The sequence below is a fragment of the Anomaloglossus baeobatrachus genome, chromosome 2 (genome assembly GCF_048569485.1).
Source record: "Anomaloglossus baeobatrachus isolate aAnoBae1 chromosome 2, aAnoBae1.hap1, whole genome shotgun sequence".
In the NCBI taxonomy this organism is placed as follows: Eukaryota; Metazoa; Chordata; class Amphibia; order Anura; family Aromobatidae; genus Anomaloglossus; species Anomaloglossus baeobatrachus.
In genome coordinates, this window is record NC_134354.1 from 125,768,541 (window position 1) to 125,789,618 (window position 21,078).

At 45.5% G+C, this 21,078-nt stretch overlaps 1 protein-coding gene across 1 annotated transcript in view; it reads left to right on the forward strand.

The window, feature by feature from the left end:
• Nucleotides 1-9,977, forward strand: part of SH2B2 (SH2B adaptor protein 2) — a 172,977-nt gene extending 163,000 nt beyond the window's left edge. The window contains exons 8-9 of the mRNA XM_075335309.1: nucleotides 2,558-2,729; nucleotides 5,800-9,977. Coding sequence (XP_075191424.1) covers nucleotides 2,558-2,729; nucleotides 5,800-6,098 — 471 coding nt within the window. The 3' untranslated portion in view covers nucleotides 6,099-9,977. The remainder of the gene's footprint in view (nucleotides 1-2,557; nucleotides 2,730-5,799) is intronic.
• The last annotated feature ends 11,101 nt before the right edge of the window (nucleotides 9,978-21,078 follow it).

Below are 21,078 nucleotides of genomic sequence, written 5' to 3' on the forward strand. Positions count from 1 at the left end.
ATCGCTAATGCGAACTCGTTGGGGTCACGGAATTGGTGACGCACATCCGGCCGCATTAGCGATGCCGTTGTGTGTGACACCTATGAGCGATTTTGCATCGTTGCAAAAACGTGCAAAATCGCTCATCGGTGATGTCGCGGGCGGAGGAGGGGATGCCGCGCTCTCCCACTGCTCGGGTCCGGCTGCCGCTGCGGCTGCTGCGGCCTGCTGCTGCCGCTGCTCGGTGGCTCGTGCGATGGGCTGGATCCCGGGGACTCGAGCGGCGCTCCTCGCCCATGAGTGAAAGGGGATTGGGTTTTGGGATAGTTTATTGTCCGTGACGCCACCCACGGTTGTGGTGATTAAGTGGACACCACCGCTGCTCTGTCTGGGGAGCCCGGGAGTGATGGTGTTGAGCAGCCAGTTGTTGATTTGCCCCTCCGTGGGTAGGGGTCTTGGTGCTCCCGGGGCCCAGTGATGGGGTTGGTATGGTGGACAGGCGGGTAGGGGGCCTGTGGAGGTGCAGGGGCGCAGGGGCAGCGCTGTGCCGCACGGCACGGAGGTACTCACTCAGCCAGTAAACACGACACAGTTCTCGGTAAACAAACGGCTGGTTGGACGGGTCCCTCGGACGGTTACGGTGCTGCTGTTCCCTGCAGTTAGCGGTGACGGTCTCTTCCCTGCACCTATGTAAAGTCTGTTGATAGCGATGGGTCCCCACCGGTTACCCACTCCTCGGCTTCAATCTGGGCCGAAGGAGCCCTACTTTGCCCGCAGGCGCTGGCCCTGGAAAACTGGTGCCCTGGCGGTGGCGGTGTCTCCCCTTCACGGTCGGGCTGTTGCCTTCAATCGGGACTTGGTTGTTAGGAGACAGAGGTCCCCTTCACTGACGGATTTAGCATATTATGGCGACTCCTAGCCTTGCCGGGATCCGAAAGGCCCCTGCCCTGGTGCTGACTGTTCTTCGTATACTGCTCCGGTACCGCCGGGTCACCACCCGTCCGCGGTCCTTCCAGCAGCCTCCAAACAGTCCCCCTGCAGACTATCACCGCCGTCTGCTGACCTTGCTGTCACAGTCCGGGGCACACACCCGGACCAACTTCAGGCTTGCTGAACTGTCACTTTCTGTCGCCACTCTTACTGTCCTCCTTTACCACTTCACTGTTTACTCCTTCACTTCCCTAGCTCGACTCTGTTCTGCCTGGTTCTCCCGCCTCCAGGGCTGTGAACTCCTCGGTGGGCGGAGCCAACCGCCTGGCCCACCCCCTGGTGTGGACATCAGCCCCTGGAGGAAGGCAACAAGGATTTTGGGTTAGCTTGGATGTACCTGCAGGGAATGTAGGGTGCATGTGATGTTGTGACCTGTGACCCCTGGCTTGCCCAGGACGTCACAGGTGACATGGGGGTCCATTCTCAAAAATCGTTACTGCAGCAGTAACGAGGTTGTCCCTCGGTCCTGCGGCAGCACACATCGCTCCGTGAGACACCGCAGGAACGAGGAAGCTCTCCTTACCTGCTTCCCGGCCACAATGCGGAAGGAAGGAGGTGGGCGGGATGTTACGTCCCGCTCATCTCCGCCCCTCCGCTTCTATTGGACGGCCGCTCAGTGACGTCGCTGTGACGCCGCACGGACCGCCCCCTTAGAAAGGAGGCGGTTCGCCGATCACAGCGACGTCGCCGGGCAGGTAAGTACGTGTGACGGGCCTGGGAGATGTTGTGCGGCACGGGCAGCGATTTGCCCGTGTCGCACAACAGATGGGGGTGGGTACCCACACTAGCGATATCGGGACCGATATCGCAGTGTGTAAAGCCCGCTTAAGCCGACTGCTTGCAGTGAAGACTTGTTAAAGGTATTAAAGCTATCACCAGCACAGACCACAAGGGAATGAGGGTTTTTAAAGAGAACCTGTCACCAGTTTTTTCCCTATTAAACCAAAAGTGTCACCTTCTGCAGCTGCTGGGCTGCATTCTAGGAAGGTGCACCTTGTTGCTCGCCCCCCCTTGCAGACCCCTAAAAGAACTTTATAAAATCTTACAGTTTCCTATGCAAATGAGTATGGTTGGCCAGATGTGCGGGCTCTAATTCGGCTCCTGTCCACCCTCCTGTCGCTGTTCACCTTCCCCCAGTCATGATTAACTTGGATGAAGCCGCCCCACGCTGCTGGAGTCTCGCGCAGGCGTTTTTCGCTGTGCCCTTATCGGGGCGCTGAGCATGAAGTTTCCCTCACGCGAGCGCCGGTGATGTAGTTGGCCCAGTGTGCAGCAGCGTGATGAGGTCATGACCCTGTGACCTCATCACACTGCAGCAAGCAACGCGGAGGTGGTGAAGAAACGGCATCCAGCGTTGAAAGGTAAGCGCTCCGTGAACTCAAGATTGCCGGGGGTAGTTGTGATGTTAGTCCCTGCCTTGCTACAGCTGGATGTGCGTTGGAGGATGCACATCCAGCTGAAATGTGCTACCACTTTATAACATGGGAATAGCACATTTACTATTAACCTTTTATTATTGATACAATGAAAAGGCTTTTGAATTAATAATTGTACAAGTTTTCATTGTTCTTCCTTTTTTTTTTCTCAGCACCTGCGATTGTCTTTGAATGAGAATGGTCAGTGTCACGTACAGCATCTGTGGTTCCAGACTATATTTGATATGCTGAAACACTTTCACTCCCATCCAATACCTCTAGAATCGGGAGGCTCTGCAGATATCACTTTGCGCAGTTATGTTGTTGCACAGAACCCATCATCCGGTAAGACTTGCTTGTCTGCTTTACAGTAACCCTCTAGGAAAAAGCTGAAACATCTGCTATGGCATGGCTTCCTCACCACAGTAGTCTCTCCAGCTCCCAAAGAGCAGCTGTCATCAGCGGCCTGGGAACCGGTACAAGAAACTACTCTTTACATGTACATTGTGGAATTGCTTTGAGTTATTCTTGTATTTCTGTTCCTATCTTATGTCACCTTATTTAGTACGGACAGTAAAGGGTGCCTTACATGCTGCGACATCGCTAGCAATTGCTAGCAATGTCGTGAGCGTTAGCACCTGCCCCCGTCGTTGGTGCAATATGTGGTGATCGCTGCCGTAGCGAACAGTATCGCTACGGCAGCGTCACACGCACATACCTGTTCTGCGACGTCGCTGTTGATGCCGAACAATCCCTCCTTCAAGGGGGAGGGGCGGAGATGAGCAGCCGGAACATGCCACCCACCTCCTTCCTTCCTCATTGCCGGTGGACGGAGGTAAGGAGATGTTCGTCGCTCCTGCGGTGTCACACGTAGCGATGTGTGCTGCCGCAGGAACGAGGAACAACCTCGCTACTGACCAGACAACGATTTTTGGTAAAAGAACAACCTCTCATATACTGTCTCTTGCGATCGTTTAAGGTCGCTCCTTGGTGTCACACGCTGCGATGTCGCTAACGGCGCCGGATGTGCGTCACAAACACCATGACCCCGACAATATATCGTTAGCGATGACGCAGCGTGTAAATGGCCCTTTACCTCAGTGATTCCAAACTAACAGGCCAAGGACCACATTCATGGGTGTAAGTACATTGTTTAAAGTCAGCTTCTTCCCCATAATTGTGATCATATAAGAATGCATAGTAAAAAAAAACCCACAAATATACAGAGGAACCTTGGTTTACGAGAACAATCCGTTCTGGGAGTGTGCTTTTAAACCAATTTACTCATCTAGCAAAGCAAGATTTCCCATAGGAAATAATGCAAGCTCAGACAATTCGTTCCACAACTTGTACAATGTCCCCTATTGTGCCATTCCACACACACACACACACACACAATGCTCACCTTACCCTCCGTTCCCTCGCCGGCCTCCTGGTTCTTGTAGTCCGCAGGTGCAATATGTGTATCGGGTAGCCATTGCGATGATGCAGGAGCTTCCGCTGTCAGCGTCAACGTCATACGCAGGAGCTGCTACCTTTGAGAAGCGTTGACAGTGGAAGTTCCTCCATCATCGCGATGGTTACCCGATATAAATACTGTACCTGCGGACTACAAGAACCAGGAGGCCGGCGAGGGAACGGAAGGTAAGGTGAGCATAATATGTGTGTGTTTGTGTGTGTTTGTGCGTGTTTGTGTAGACTGCAAGAGCGGGTCAGAGGGCGGTGAAAGTACGGAACCGGAAGTGTGTGCGGTGAGTATTTGCTTGTACAGCAAAGATTACTCGTAAACTGAGTTACAAATTTACAGCAAGCTTTGCTTGCATAGCGAAATACTCGCACACCATGGTACTTGTAAACTAAGGTTCCACTGTATACACAAATACTGTATATATATTTATATACAGTAACAATCAAAATGATTCATCCAAATTAGATTTATTAGCAAAATTGTCAAACTTGTGTTGTTTGCAGTAAATAAAAATGACAAAAGCAATTTAAATCCTCATCAAAACTAATATAGCAAGTGGAGCTCTAAAACCTAAATATGCTGAAGATCATATAAATAAGTCTCAGAAATTTTGGGATTCTGTTCTGTGAAGCAATTATTGGATTAGTGGTATATCTGAAGGAGGAAAAATCAAGCATACACCACCATGCGTACAGTTAGGCATGGTGGTAACTCACTGATGTCTATAGTGAAGCTTGGTAGTGGCTCATTGATTGCTATAGTAAAGGTTGATGGTGGCTCAGTGATGTCTATAGTAAAGGTTGATAGTGGCTCAGTGATGTCTATAGTAAAGGTTGGTGGTTGGCTCAGTTTTGTCTATAGTAAAGGTTGGTGGTGACCCATTGATGCCTATAGTAAAGTTAGGTGGCAGCTCAGTGATGCTCTGTGGCTTCTATGCTTTTTCTTACACTGAAAACCTTCAGAGTGCAGAGGGCAAGATTGATTCACTGAAGTATCATGAAAACCTAGGAGAAAATATCAAGTTTTCTGTGAGGGAGCTGATTCTTGGAATCTTCCGACGGGACAATGATCCCAAGCATACCTCATAGTACACCAATGATTTGTTTCATACGAGTCCTTGGGGATTCTAGAGTGATTGTCACAAACACCTGACTTGAGCCTCACAGAAAATATTTGGCAGTATTTGAAGAAGGCGGATACAGAACACAAACTCAAAGGGGTTGTCCACTACTTGGACTTCTCCTTGTTCGCCCCCATAAAAATATATAAGCCTATACTCACCTCCGGTACCGGCCCGGTTCAAGGGCTGTCTAAAGCCATATTCCTGTGCCCACGTGACATTGTTATGACTCTCGGGCTCTACAACCAATCAGTGCCGGCTTCCTTCTCCTCACCTTCCGATGTTTGAGCAGGAAGTTAGCGCAGTGCTCACATGCTGCTCAAATGTCTGAAGGCGAGGGAGACAGATGCTGGGCGCTGATTGGTCATGGGGCCCGTGTGTCATAACATGCGCAATGAGTAGGGGTTATCCAATTAGTGGACACCCCCTTTAAGAACATTAGTGAACTGGAGGTCATTGCCGATAAATAATAAGCTAAGATTTCTCAGGAACGCTGCCAGATACTGAAATCTGGTTATATGTCATATTTACAGCAGGTGATAACAGCCACAATGGCTCTAATAAGTACTAAAGACATTTGTTATAAAAGTAATGACTTATTCTGGGACTGCAGCAGTCATTAAAGTGGCATTATCTGTTGAATTTGGACAAATCACTTGGTGTGAACTATTTATATTGTTCCTGTTTCATTAGTTTATTGCAAACATCAGAAAGTTTTTAAATTTTGCTAATAAATCTAATCAGCTAATTTGAAGTGGGGGTTGAATAATTTTGTTTCCAACTGTGCAAACTATTATTTGTTAACCCAGTCTTTTATTCTTTTTAAGAACCTGGACCTTCTGGTGTTGGTTTCCAGCAACAAATCTGCAGAACTGAAACTCAATCCCAACACTACTTCTCGAGTTCTGGTGGAACAAACATCCAACCTGTTACTCCGCCAGAAAACTCATCTTCCACTACCCACCCAGCATATCACAGAGTGGAAGGGACTCTCGGTACCAGAAGCCGAAGCAACAGTGCTGAGCTTTTGCTGGAATCATCAAATGGAAGCACAGAGGACTACCATGAAAGTGATGGGTCTCGGAGTAGGACAAGGGCTGTCGAAAATCAATATTCTTTTTACTGAAAAATACCATTTTAAATCACAGCACTAATAGTTTTCCATATTTCTATTTAGAGTAAATTTAGTTGATTATTATTAGTAAACCATTTGATATTTTAAGAAGCCAAACCAGTAACAGAACCCAAACTTGTGCTATGGAATCCAGTGGCAGAGGCTGCCATTAATCCACCGCCACAGGCTGGCATTAATCTGCCATTTCATCTGTTTGAAATCTAGTTGTAAGTAAAGTTGGCTACAGATTATTGAATACTAGATTAAGCATGAAGATTCTAAGGACCCTTTCACACTGCGTTCCGATCTCTATTCAATGGTCCCGTCGGGGCTTCCGCCCGATTCCCCGCAGACTGGGTTTCTGACATATGCGCCGATGGGGTTATTGACTATAATGGTGCAGATGGAGTCACCGTGTGCTCTGTCGTGCACCATTTTCGAAATATACACTTACTGGAGGCGTATACTCCCGAAACTGATGCACATGGTGAATCCATCTGAACCATTATAGTCAATGGCCCCGTCAGTTCATATGTTTGAAACCTGTTTCATGAGGGGTTCAGACGGAAGCCTCGATGGGACCACTGAACAGAGATCGGAACGCAGTGTTAAAGGGGCCTAAAGCAGCAGTGTCCATGGACATAAGACTGTAACCACGTGAACTTTTCCTTACTACCAAGATCCTCCCCCGTCTCTTATTCTGAACAGTAGGTCCAGCACGACGGTGGTAATGGCATGGTGCACGCATGGCATTATGCCAGGTGTACTAATCAGACGAGGTGCCAGGTGTCCAACATGTAGGAGGCGGTTAGCAGGGCTCTGATCCGGTGGCCACAGAGTATCAATGTGTCTTCTGTACCAGGGTCTTGCTAATCATTTTGATCTACTGCATAACTGGATACATATAATATAAATGGGTGTATTATGTGTTGAACATGGGTATTGGGTTCTGCTCACATAATTCCAGTCCTTATCAGAATGGCTAAAACATTGTTTCCCTGAAAATAAGCCCTAGCCAGAATTTTTGACCTTTTTGGAGTATGCTTAAAGTACGAGCCTTAGCGCACAAAAAATAAATATAAGACACTGAACACGGTACTTGTATTTTGCAAGTTTGGGAATATAATAATAGTGTCAGTAATAGTGTCAGAGACCTTCAGCTGCTGCCACGGGCCCCATGTTGGAAACCCCTGTCCCCGCCATGTTTCTTTCATTTTGATTTACATCCAATGACTCAGAATACCCAGCTTTAAAATTCCTCATTTCCTATAGCAGAAGCACAAAGGTGCACAGCACAATTCACACTTGCATGACTTAGGTAACAAGTATGACTATAAACACTGGCTACCGGTGACTCCGGCAGCTGCACAGCGAATGGCCACAACTTCCATCTAATTCTACGCCAGACATTTAAGTTGTACTAAAAGCGCAGTCCAGTGCGTTCACCACCATCTGTATTGACGATTCAAGAGCATTGGCCATTGTCATAAACACCCCATTGAAGATGATGGAGATTGTAGTCTTCATAGAAGAGGCACATGCCCTCTGCAATAGAAATTGGATTATTAGAATTTCATCCAAATGCTTCATGTTACTTAGTGTTGTGTTAGTATTCATCAGACAGCACAAGTCTCCTTATATCTCCAGCCTCAGCCAAATTAGCTCCAGCAGGGTCTCCATGGGTCGGGGGTAATTGAGCAGATATACGTCTAGTCCCTGCACTGTTCTTCTAAAGTACAGGATGAATTTGTAATAAATGCTTATGTTTATTCAAGTGTACTCCAATTATAACACTACTGTCCATAATGCAATAATGTAACTGTGATGAGAGGTTTTGTCATATATTCAGGTTCCCCACAGGTTCACTGTAAAATCTCCAGGGAGGCAGAGAGGAGAAAGATTTTCAGCTCACTGAGATATCACGTTAAATTTGCTGCCCATAGAGGTCTATGGAGTGAGAAGAGCGATGAGAGGCAGGGAGATACCCTGACAATGCCACTTCTAGTAACTTTTCTATATCAACCCAGGGAAAGATTGACAGCAACACAGCTTATGACCATTATATAATGTCCTCCTCCATGCTACTGCTGTTTTTGTATATGGGAGATAGACATAGGGGACAGGATCTCCTTTTGTCTTGTGTCTAGCACATAGAAGACATCTTAACAGATATTTTTATGAGTGACCAGTGGAGGATGCAATGTTCAAGATAATCTGCCACCAACTGTTTGTCCCTACATCATACTGCTCTCAAATTACATGGCAGAGACCCTGATCCCAGCGACATGTCACTTGTTGGGCTGCTTGCTGCAGTGTTGTTAAAATCACTAACATATCTAGAGAAAAAGACATGAACGACACATCTAAAAAAACAGACTTTGATCTAATGCCGCTAGGCAAAAATGTATATATAGTGCCTTTTGAAAGTATATGGCCCCCTTGAATTTTTCAACCTTTTCCCACATTTCAGGCTTCAAACATAAAGATAAAAATTTTAATGTTATGGTGAAGAATCAACAAGTGGGACACAATTGTGAAGTTGAACGAAATTTATTGCTTATTTTAAACTTTTGTAAAAAATAATAAACTGAAAATTGGGTCGTGCAATATTATTCATCCCCTTTACTTTCAGTGCAGCAAACTCACTCCAGAAGTTCATTGAGGATCTCTGAATGATCCAATCTTGTCCTAAATGACTGATGACGATTAATATAAGCCACCTGTGTGTAATCAAGTCTCCGTATAAATGCAGCTGCTCTGTGATAGTCTCAGAGTTCTGTTTAAAGCACAGAGAGCATCATGAAGACCAAGGAACACAACAGGCAGGTCCGTGATACTGTTGTGGAGAAGTTTAAAGCCGGATTTGGTTACAAAAAGATTTCCACAACTTTTAAACATCCCAAGGAGCACTGTGCAAGCGATCATATTGAAATGGAAGGAGTATCATACCACTTCAAATCTACCAAGACCCGGACGTACCTCAAAGATTTCATCTCAAATAGGGAGAAGACTGATCAGAGATGCAGCCAAGAGGCCCATGATCACTCTGGATGACCTGTAGAGATCTACAGCTGAAGTGGGAGAGTCTGTCCATAGGATAACAATCAGTCGTACACTGCACAAATCTGGCCTTTATGGAAGATTGGCAAGGAGAAAGCCATTTCTCAAAGATATCCATAAAAAGTGTTGTTTAAAGTTTGCCACAAGCCACCTGGGAGACACCAAACATGTGGAAGAAGGTGCTCTGGTCAGATGAAACAAAATCAAACTTTTTGGGCACAATGCCAAACAATATGTTTGGCGTGAAAACAACACAGCTCATCCCCCTGAACACCGCATCCCCACTGTCAAACATGGTAGTGTTAGCATCATGGTTTGGGCCTGCTTTTCTTCGACAGGGAAGATGGTTAAAATTGATGGGAAGATGGATGGAGCCAAATACAGGACCATTCTTGAAGAAAACCTGTTGAAGTCTGCAAAAGACCTGAGACTGGGACGGAGATTTGTCTTTCAACAAGATAATGATCCCAAACATAAAGCAAAATGTACAATGGAATAGTTCACAAATAAACGTATCTAGGTGTTAGAATGGCCAAGTCAAAGTCCAGACCTGAATCCAATCGCAAATCTGTGGAAAGAGCTGAAAGCTGCTGTTCACAAACGCTCTCCATCCAACCTCACTCAGCTCCAGCTGTCTGCAAAGGAAGAATGGGCAAGAATTTCAGTCTCTCGATGTGCAAAACTGATAGAGACATACCCCAAGTGACTTGCAGCTTTAATCGCAGCAAAAGGTGGCGCTACAAAGTATTAACTTAAAGGGGTCGAATAATATTGCACACCCCAATTTTCAGTTACTTATTTTTTAAAAACAGTATAAAATAAGCAATAAATTTCATTCAACTTCACAATTGTGTCCCACTTCTTGTTGATTCTTCACGAAAAATTTTTTTTATCTTTGTTTGAAGCCTGAAATGTGGGAAAAGGTTAAAAAAATTCAAAGGGGCCAAATATTTTCGCATGGCACTGTACCTGAACATGAGGTTCTTGGTTTAACATTCTGATCAGACTGTAGACTGTATGAAGCCCACTGCAACGGAACGGTGAACCTCTGAGTAGGTCCCTAATTTGTTTGAAGCTTTAAAAGGTGCGGAGCCATGCCCCAACTACTCTCGCAGCAACAATGTACCAGCAGGGCAGGTGACCTGTTGCCTCACAAGATCTATACTGCAAGGCTGAGCCCCATGACTCCAAGCCACAGCACTCCACCAACCCAAAACCACCACAACAATGGTCGCCACACAGCACCAGCACACTGTGAAAGGAGATGGAAGAAATGACCTTAAACAAGCTCCCAGTGTGTGAACTGAAATAAAAAAATGCAGAACCCCTCTTTGCAGTCTTATTTGAAAAAATCACTGTTATGTATGTCTGCTGACTTTTGTATAACCCCGCCCACACCACTGATTGACAGCTTTCTGCCTATGCACAGTATACACAGAAAGCTGCCAATCAGTGATGGGGACTGAGTTGCACAGAGCAGGAGAACTACATGGCACAAGACACCTAGTTCTCTAATGATAATCTCCTGCTGATAAAACACTAATGTTACTGAAACTACAAGCAGCCTGAAAAGTGACACCGCTGGAATTATGGGCTCTGTCTCTACTTTATGCAGATGTTAGATTATATAGCAAAAACTTACTTACCGATCCCTTTAAGAAGTTTGGATTAATGAAAAAATAAGTATTTTTCTATAATAAGAAATTATACTTTTTCTTATCTTTGCTTTTAGTATTGATTTACATCAAGTTGTTTTATAATTGGATGTACACTTACATGGCTTTATGGTCATATTGACAATCAATATCCATGGAGAGATAAATCAGGGCATAAAAGGACAATTTCCAGCTTTTCCATTCACAAGAATGATCTCTCTGCTGCATTTGAAATAAAAATGTGACCTGTCTCTATAAATTGGAGACCAGTCAGGAGCAGAGGTATATGGGCTCAAACGTCAGATGCTTTTCATAAAACATAGGTCATTTTAGTAATCTGCTCTGCATTAAACAAATGATAAGAATATGTTAAATCTTCATCTTGTTAATATTTGGTTATAGCACAAAAACAGAGATTCATAAATTAATATTGTGACCTTGACCACATTAAAGTTTTGATCTAAAGCTCTAATTTAGGATATTTACACTTTAAATGTTTCAGAGTTGCGGAATAATATTAGTTGTCTTATTTTGTACAGCTAAATATGGAGAAGGGGACAGAATGAATGGTTAGGGTGATAAATTCTTCAAGAGAGCAGAAAGGCAAACCTGCATTTAACTTGACTGATTAATTACAATAATTACCTACATAATTAATTTAAAAAAAAAAATAACCCCTTCTTTTTCTATTTATATGTGATGTGTTGCATCGAGTAGCCATCTTTTATGTTATCATATCCGAGTTGTAATGATGAATTGTCAAATGTATACTGGTACATGTACAGTATACTCAAGAATAAGAACATAACTGGAAATAAATATTTGCCCAACGTAAAAGCAATATGATGAAATAAAGCCTGCTTTACATGTTACGATTTCGCATACGATATCGTATGCGATCGTAACCGCCCCCATCGTATGTGCGGCACGTTCAATTTGTTGAATGTGCCGCACAGACGATTAACCCTCGTCACACGTACTTACCCGTCCATACGATCTCGATGTGGGCGGCGAACGTCCACTTCCTGGAGTGTGAGGGACGTTCGGCGTCACATCGACGTCACATGGCAGCCGGCCAATAGGGTCGGAGATGAGCGGGACGTAAACATCCCGCCCACCTCCTTCCTTCCGCATTGTTGGCGGGAGCCGCGGGACGCAGGTAAGCTGTCATTCAATGTTCCCGGGGTGTCACACACTGCGATGTGTGCTGCCTCGGGAACATTGCACAACCACACGTTCATTTTTTGAGGAATCAACGACGTGCATGCGATGAACGGATTTTCGTTCAATCGCAATTGCACGGAGGTTTTACACGCTATAATCATACTTACGATGCCAGATGTGCGTCACTTACGACGTGACCCCGCCGACACATTGTAAGATTTATTGTAGCGTGTAAAGCGGCCTTTAATCTGTTAAATTGATTGTATGATTTGTCAAATTGTTAAAAGGGATTTGGCTGTGATCATCCATTTTTACATGCCCTCGGTGGCATCTTCTGTTTGGAAACACCATCTATTAGGAAAATCAGAAAGAGGCTACAAGGAACATTGACTGCTTTAGTAAGGAAAAAACATAGATTTCAGTGGGAATCATACGATGCTTCGGTTCCCATGTGGTAGGACTGTAGGGGAAATAAACTTACTGCTAGGTTCTTTTTTCATTAAACTTTCCCCTCTCATCAGTGGGATGCCCTGTGAACAGTTTACAATTTGGTGGATGATTTTAGCCATAAATTATTTGTCCATGATGGACCAAATCTCTGAAGTGTACATAGCCAGCAAATAATCAGATTGAACTGCATTACTAGTATGATGAAATAGGTCTTCAAAATAGGTCCGAAATTCTAATGGTGTAAACCTTCATTACAATAATTATGATTATGGTATCTGAAGAAGTCATATTCTTACTAATCTAATATTATCCTTAAAGGGGTTGTCCACTACTAGGACAACCCCTTCTGATTCCACATGTTTCCCCCAGGTAAAATAATAAAGCCTATACTCATCTCCTGTATCAGCACCATTCTAGAGGTGCCGCGGTTCGCAGTGTGGGGGCTCACGTGGGTTGTGACGTCACGTGAGTTCCACGTCCATTCAGCACCGGCTTCCTTCTCCCCGCCTTTGGACCAAATGAGTTAATCAACAGGAAGTGAGCGCTGCAGCAGTGTTCACTTCCTGTTGATCATTTGGTCCAAAGGTGGGGAGAAGGAAGTTGGCACTGATTGGACAAACCCCATGTGATTCACCGCACCTCAATGGCGCCAGTGTGTGAGGTGAGTATAGTCTTTATTATTTTACCTTGGGCAAACATGTTGAATCAGAAGGGGTTGTCCTATAGTGGACAACCCTTTTAAGATACCATCAAAATCCTTAAAAAAAACCCTTCAAAACAATTGAAAACCAGCCATAAGCTGTAATAATGTTAGAAAAATCTTTCTGTCCCCAGACTCCTGCTATAAGATATGGTTCTTTAGTTTTCTACGAAACAAGGTACAGACATTATATTAGTCAAGAGAAAATGGATCACTATATTGTCCAATATATAAAGTTTGTAACTATCTCTTCCCATATGGCCTGGTCGCTACAGTAGTCAATGAACTCTGACCATATGTGGTCAACATTTACGAAGAGAAGAGTCTGCAGACCTTAGAAGGTTATTATTTTCTAGACTGGAAGTCCTGCTGTATTTTGTGCAGTGTAAGACCCCCTGGATTAGTATTGTAAATATAGGAACGGCTGAGAAGACGTGACATACTGTACTAGTCAGATGGACTCTGTTTAGTTCTATCATTTGACCTTATTTTACATATTCAAGAAAATAAAAGCACCTTCGATATGAATTCTGTAACCACAATGAAGACAGTCAATAATTACTATGTTTTATTTTGTAGAGAACCTTGTAAACATGTAGACCAAGTGTAAACATTTGTGTTGTATAATTGTTACATAATTTAAAAACTGCCAAAATACACACATGTAAGAAACAGAGGTTTTGGTACAGTAATGACTATTTCTATGTTTCCTTTCTCTTGGTGTTCGTTGCTTTTAAAGTCGTTAATAAAAGATACTTAGTTACCTGTTGTTTATTTTATATGTAACGTGAAAAGAGTTGATAAGAACATGTGGGACGTCTCAACGTGAGACCATTAACTCAGTACAATGCAATATTTCAGCCATTTCAATAAGAGTGGCCATATACACCTCTGGGATAAGAGACAGCAGAGGTTCCCTAGTCTGAGGGCCAGTTTAGGGGTCCCTGCTCCAATTACCCCGACACCTATATGAAAAGTGGTATCCAAATGGAAGTATTACACTGTCCACTCACTGACCTCAGTCAGTACAGAACCCCCTTTTGTGAGGTTAACTTTTCTGGAGCTTGATCCAGGCGCTCCAACTGACACTTAGGAAGACTGCCTCATTGGGATCACTGACCAAGAACTGTGACTTTCTCCAGACACTGACTCCTGCCAGTCCAGATCCTCAGAAGGACTCCCGCTTGCTAAGCACAGACTCACTGCAGGCTTCATACACACCTAGCCAGTGTGTCCGTCACGCTAGGTACGGGGAAGTACCAAGCGCACGGCGAAAGGGAAAGGAAACCCTGTGACTAGGGAGAGGGAAGATGGTGATCCCTGACTGAACCTACTGCTGGTCCCTGGGGTCCCTCACTACCCTAGATAGGTTCAGCACCTATGCGCCAAGCCGGATACCTGACCCTAGGTATGCCTAGTGCTGGGCCCTGTATAGGGAACGGATGGGATGAGCTCTTCCTCAACCCGACTAAACAATTTATGGAAGACACAAAGGGAACACACGGGGAAAAGCATGAACTACTTATCATTAGATGACTCAGGAAGAAGTTCAGCAGAGCTTTCAACAATGATACTACAGAGGAGTACAAGACACCTGCTTGCAACCTCGACTTGAAGGAACTGAAAATATTACCAGCAGAGTCTAAAGGAAGGAAGGGTTATTTAAACACCAAGGGAATACTGAGAATCAACTGCTGGGTGGAATTCGAGCTCCTGCTGGGTCCAAAAGGGGGAGAGATTAATCCAGGAGGAAAGCTACCTATACCAATGAATGCTGACAGCAGGAACAATGGAAAGTCAGGCAGCATTCTGCACACCCAGACGCTGTGACCTTCTATGGCCAGAAAGCACATGACTGTCTGTCACACGTGACACACCCGTGACAGTACCCCCCCTTCTACGAGTAGTCTCTGCACACTCAGGACCAGGCCTATCTGGATGGGCAGCATGGAATGAATAAATCAATCTTGTGATATTCACACCTAATGCTGGGACTCACATCCTCTCCTCTGGTCTGTGAACCCTCCAGTGCACCAAGTATTGAAGGGAACGACGTAGAAAACAAAAGCTAACAATTTTAGCTATTTGAAACTCCAAGTTTCTGGCGGCAAGGGGGATGGCTCCAAATGTTCGACATACTTTTTAACCAGTGCCCCGTGGAACACATTGTGGATCCCAAGAGCCTGAGGCAATGCTACTGGGTTAGTAAACCTAGGTGCCAGATTGCAGGAAGGGATTTTCAACTTTATGTTCCTGGTAGACAACCATACATAGCCATTCCCACTTAGGTCCGGACCAGGCAAGCCTTTTTTTGTCAGCCATACGTTTCTATCTGTACTGAAGAGAGTGATGAGACAAAATGCTCCTCCTCAGGAACTTCCGAAGCACCCCTATAACTAAAGGTACAAAATTGCGGATGAAAACTGTATGCACCAGATAATGGTGACTTGCCGGTAAACTCCTGGAGATGATTATTTAAAGCAAATTCGGCCAATGGTAAATAGGATGCCCAATACTCCAGGTTCTCGGAGACAAAGCATGTAAGGCAATTCGAAATTTGAAATTTTGATTTATGCGGTCTGTCTGCCCATTCGACTGAGGATGGAAGGCAGTATAGAAATACAACTGCACCTCAATTCGAGCACAAAAAGGTTTCCAAAGCTTGGAAACAAGCTGGGTTCCCTGATTTGAGACCACATCAGAAGGAACCCCGTGAAGCTTCACAATCTCATTGATTAACACTAGGCCAGAGTCTTGGCATTCTGAAGTGCCGGCAACATGATGAAATGCATCATTTTACTGAACCTATCCACAACCACCAAAATCACAGTCTTTTCCGAAGACAAAGGTAGGTCAGTAATGAATTCCATAGATAAATGTGTCCATGGTCTATTCGGTAAAGCCCATGTCAGGAGAGAATGCGATGGACAGGTATGCATTACCTTGGAGAGTGCGCAAATACTGCAAGCAGCCACAAAGTTAAACGCATCCTGATGCAACCTCGACCACCAAAAACAACGAGACAGGAGTTCTGAGGTTGCTTTACTACCAAGGTGACCAGCAAGTACAGAATATGATGTTCCCCAATTAGTTTACGGCGCAAATTGGGTGGCACAAACAACTTCCCTGAAGGGCAAGAGGCCGGGGTGTCCCCTGAGCCTCAATACATCCCCCTCCAGGTCTGGGCACAAAGCCAAGACGACCACCCCCTTCTGCAAAATCGATACTGGGTTCACATGATCACTACTGCCAGGGAAGCTCCAAGATAATGCATCTGCTTTGATGTTCTTAATCCCTGGAAGGTAAGTGACTTTAAAATTAAATCTGGTAAAAAAAAGACCATCTAGGCTGCCTGGGATAAAGTCATTTGGCAGACTTGAGATATGAAAGGTTTTTATGGTCTGTGATTACCGTAATGGGATGAACTGTCCCCTCCAGCCAATGGCGCCATTCCTCAAAAGCCAACTTAATTGCCAAGAGCTCCCTGTTACCAACATCATACTTTCTCTTGGCTGAGGACAATTTCTTGGAAAAGAAAGCACAAGGACGCCATTTACCGGGGAACAGACCTTATGACAACACAGCCCCCACCTCAGATACATCGATCTCCACGATAAAAGGCTGCAAAACATCAGGCTGACTGAGTGTAGGTGCTGTGGAATATAATCTTTTTAAAGAGGAAAAAGCCTGCTGGGCAGAGTAATAATAATAATATTATAATAATAGAACCAATTAGAGAAATCTGTCCTTTTTTTGTCATGTCAGTCAGAGGCTTTACAATTACCGAATAGTTTTGAATACATTTACGATAAACAATGGTAAATCTTAAAAAGCGATGTAACACCTTCAGGTTTTCCAGATAATCTCAGACAAGTACAGCACAGGCCTTCTCAGGATCCATCCGAAAACCTGAAGACAACAATAGGTACACCAAAAATTGTACCTCTTAGACAGCAAAAACACACTTCTCCAGTTTAGCATATGTACCGCCCTGAGAGGGCTCGGCCGCTCCGCTGCTCGGGCCGAGCCGCTCGAGGTCCTGGCTCGGGTGGTCGGTGGCTCGAGCGCCTCCGGACCGGGGGCCACGTCACTCCATTAAGGGGGAAGCAGTGGGGGTGGTGGTGTACGGTGGGTGTCGGGTGAGCTGTGACGCCACCCACGGTTTGTGATGACGGGATGCACCACCGCTGCGGCTGGAGTGGAGGGTATTCCCGGGATCGGTGTTGGTGGCGCAGCCTTGGTGTTAACCCCTCCGTGGGTAGGGGCGGTGCGTCCCGGGGCCCGATGGGGACGGTGATGGCGATGTGGTGCAGGGCGCCGAGCTGCGGTGCGGTGCCCGGATGGCACCGGTGTACTCACGATTAATCACACTCAGAGTCACTGGTAAACCAAAGTTCGAGGATGGTCGGTACCCGCGGCCAGCTCCTGATGTCCCCAGTGAGGTTGGTGATGGTCCCTCTTCCCTGCACCTCTGGTTTTGTTGTTCGGCTCCCCTGCCTGGGCAGTGGTAGCCCGCTCCCTGGCGTTCAGCTGCCGGAGGAACCCTCTGTTGCCCGCAGGCGCTGGCCCGTCGGGTGGTTGGCCTTTGGCGATGGCGCTCACCCGATCTTGGTGGGCTTTTGCCTTCTTTCGGGTCTTGGGGTGAGAATGAACCCGTGAGGTCCAGTCTGCAATCAGTCAATTTGCCTACACTCAGTGGCTTCCAAGCTAGGACGGGGTCTGAGTACCCGGTTTCTGGTGCTCCGGTAAACGGTTGACTCCCTGGTTCAGGTCCGGCGGGCTCCAACCCTGCCCGGTCCCTACGGTTCCGCCGGTCGTACACTGGTACTACTGCAGGCGCCACCACCGTCTGCCTGCCTGACGTTACAGGGGTCCCAGGCTCCTACCTGGGTCCCTGATAGCTCTGCTCCTCCACACCTCCTGTCACTGTCACTCTACAACTCAATCTGTTTGTATTTCCTGCATCAGGACAGAAGTCTCCTCGGTGGGCGTGTCTTTCCGCCTGACTCCGCCCGCCTGGTGTGCCCTACTTGCCCTGAGGGAGGCATCAGGTCTCCCTTTCGGGTGACTGTTGTGTCCTCACTAGGGGTGGGGGGGTGTGTGTAGTGTTGGTGGTGTTGTTACCTGTGACCCCTGGGGGTCCAGGGCGTCACACATACAGTTTGCTATCTCTTTTATCTATAATACCTGTTTTACATATATCTGATGTGTCTCCATATCGGGTGAGTAAATCAAGATATTGCCCAAATAAACCACCACAAACCTGCCCACCAAATAGTGAAAAATATCATTCTGATGGGCCCCCAGCCTTTCCATCATAAACTGCAGTGATCGTACAAATTCTGTATGATCTCTGCAGTTGTAGAATGACCTATGGTGATATCACAGTCATGTGACTCACCAAAAGTATTTGTACTGCGGGAGTCCAGGCTTGCACAAAACTAGGTGTGCGCAGGATCTACAGACTTCACCTCTCATATTCAAATGTATGTGCGTCTTTCAGGCGCGCATACAGAACAGTGCGCGTCTGAGGCGGAAGGGCTCATCAGCCCCGCACCGACATCCATCATCACCGTTGCCACACGGAAGAAGAGGGCGCGCAAGCACCAGGTAAGTGCTTCTAAGGAGCTGAACATAACATGGAGAATCATTTTAGATGCAGGAGCAGTCGTGGGGGAAGAGCGGTATTACTTTACAAAGGACATTATCGGTCAGTGGGGGACATTATGGAGAAAATTGATTGGGACATGATAGGGCAATAGGGGACATTATTGGTCAATGGGGGACATTAATGGCCAATATGGGACATGATAGGGCAATGTGGGACATGATAGGACAATGGGGGTACATTATGGGGTAGTTTGGGACATGATAGGGTAATGTGGGACATGATAGGGCAATGGGGGACATTATTGGGCAATGAAGGACATTATAGGCCAATGGGGGACATTATTGGGCAATGTGGGACATTATTGGGTAATGGCAAACATTATTGGGCAATGGGGGACAGTATGGGGTAATGTGGGACATAATGGAGCAATGGGTGACATTATAGGGGATATGATAGGGCAATGTGGGACATTATGAAGCAAATTGGGACATTATGGGGCAAATAGGGACATTGTAGGGCATTTGTAGACATTATGGGGCAATAAGGGACATAATGAGGCAATTAGGAAGGAAATTGCGAAAGGTGGCATAGTATAATGAGGAGCGGGGGGGACTTTATACAGAGATGTAGTATGGGGGAGATATTATAGAAAGGGTAAGTTTTAGGGGGGACATTATGGAAAGGGGCTCTTTGTGGGGCTATTTGGAGAAGATCAGTGTGTGGGGGGATATTTTGTGCAGGAAGCAATTAACAACCCCTTCTGATTCCCCTTGTTTCCCCCAGCTAAAATAAAAGACCCTGTATTCACCTCTTGTGCTGGCACCATTCCAGCGCTGTCAGTAATCACGATTCGTGGCTCACGTTACATTGTGACATCACGGGAGCCCTACGTCCAACCATTGCCCGCTTCTGTCTCCCCACCTTAGGAATGAACAATCATTTGGGGACCCAGGGGCCCAGGATGGGAGATATTATTACTATATGGGACCAGAATGAGGAACATACATTATTGGTTTACGATGGCAAATGGTGGACATAATTACTGTAGCGCCAAATTAGAGGACATTATTACTGCTGTGATATAATTTAATTTTGCAGATACTGTCTTCCATGGGGGAAATCAAAAGTCTGACGTAGTGTAGAAATTGGGGGAAAAGTGAGGAATGTCCTCTGGGAGTGATTGGCTATAGGTGACTGTGTATTATTTTCTGTAGAATCGAGTCAAGGCGGGAAGAAGTGATGGCGGTCAGTGACAGATGAAGAGGAAAATGTATAATGTCACTAATTAATTTCACTGGTGATCACTGTATTACATATGCACTATATACAGATCTTCTGTCTATAAAGACACTGGTGATCACTATATTACCTGTACACTAACACTATACAGAGCTCCTGTGTATAATGGCACTGATGATAATATTAGCGTTATTAGTATTGTGGTTTTTATTCATGATCATTATTGTAGTTTATACGGGCACTGTGTGGTGGTAATATGTGGTCTGATCACAGTGTGGGGGTACTTCTCTGTTGTATGTGGTATTATTTGGTCAATTATGTGGTCTGGTCATAGTGTTGCAGTATTTCACCCTTGTATGTGGTAATATTCGGTCAGTATGTGCTTTAAAAATGGTGTGGCGGTATTTCTCTCTTGTATGTGGTTGTATTCGGGTGCTGTGGTGGTAATATGTTATTGGTCATGGTGTGGCGGTATTTCTCCCTTGTATGTGCTATTATTGGTCTTAGTATAGTGGACTGTGTTGTGTCTGGAGGTCACTTTTTCTCACTATCAATAAAGTGAAGATTTTTTCCAGTAGAGATTAAATACGTGAACGTTTAACCCCTCCCTGTCCTGTGATTATTACACTGTAGCAAATATGCTAAGTAATCGCCTATTCTAAGGCCACGTGCACACGTTGAATATTTGGTCAGTATTTTACCTCAGTATTTGTAGCCAAAACCAGGAGTGGTAATATCAGAGAAAAAGTATAATAGAAGTACCTCTGCATTTTTAACCCATTCCTAGTTTTGGCTTAGAAATACTGATGTAACATTCTGACCAAATACTGAACACGTGTGAACGTGGCCTAAGGATAAGTGATAACTTATTCATCTGTGGGGACAGATTGCTGGGACCTGGACCGATTGTACAACTTTTATCCCCAATAAAGTGGAGCTGATGTCCAACTCGTCCCCTGATCCATTCATTCAATATGTTATCACCTACTGAACCTGTGGATCAGTGATCACTTGTTTTCACCAAAGATCCCCCTTACTGCAAACTACTGTAATTGTACATCAGTAATTGTGTGTGCGAAGGAGATGTGCAGGAGCCGCCTGTGCTTCACAGTC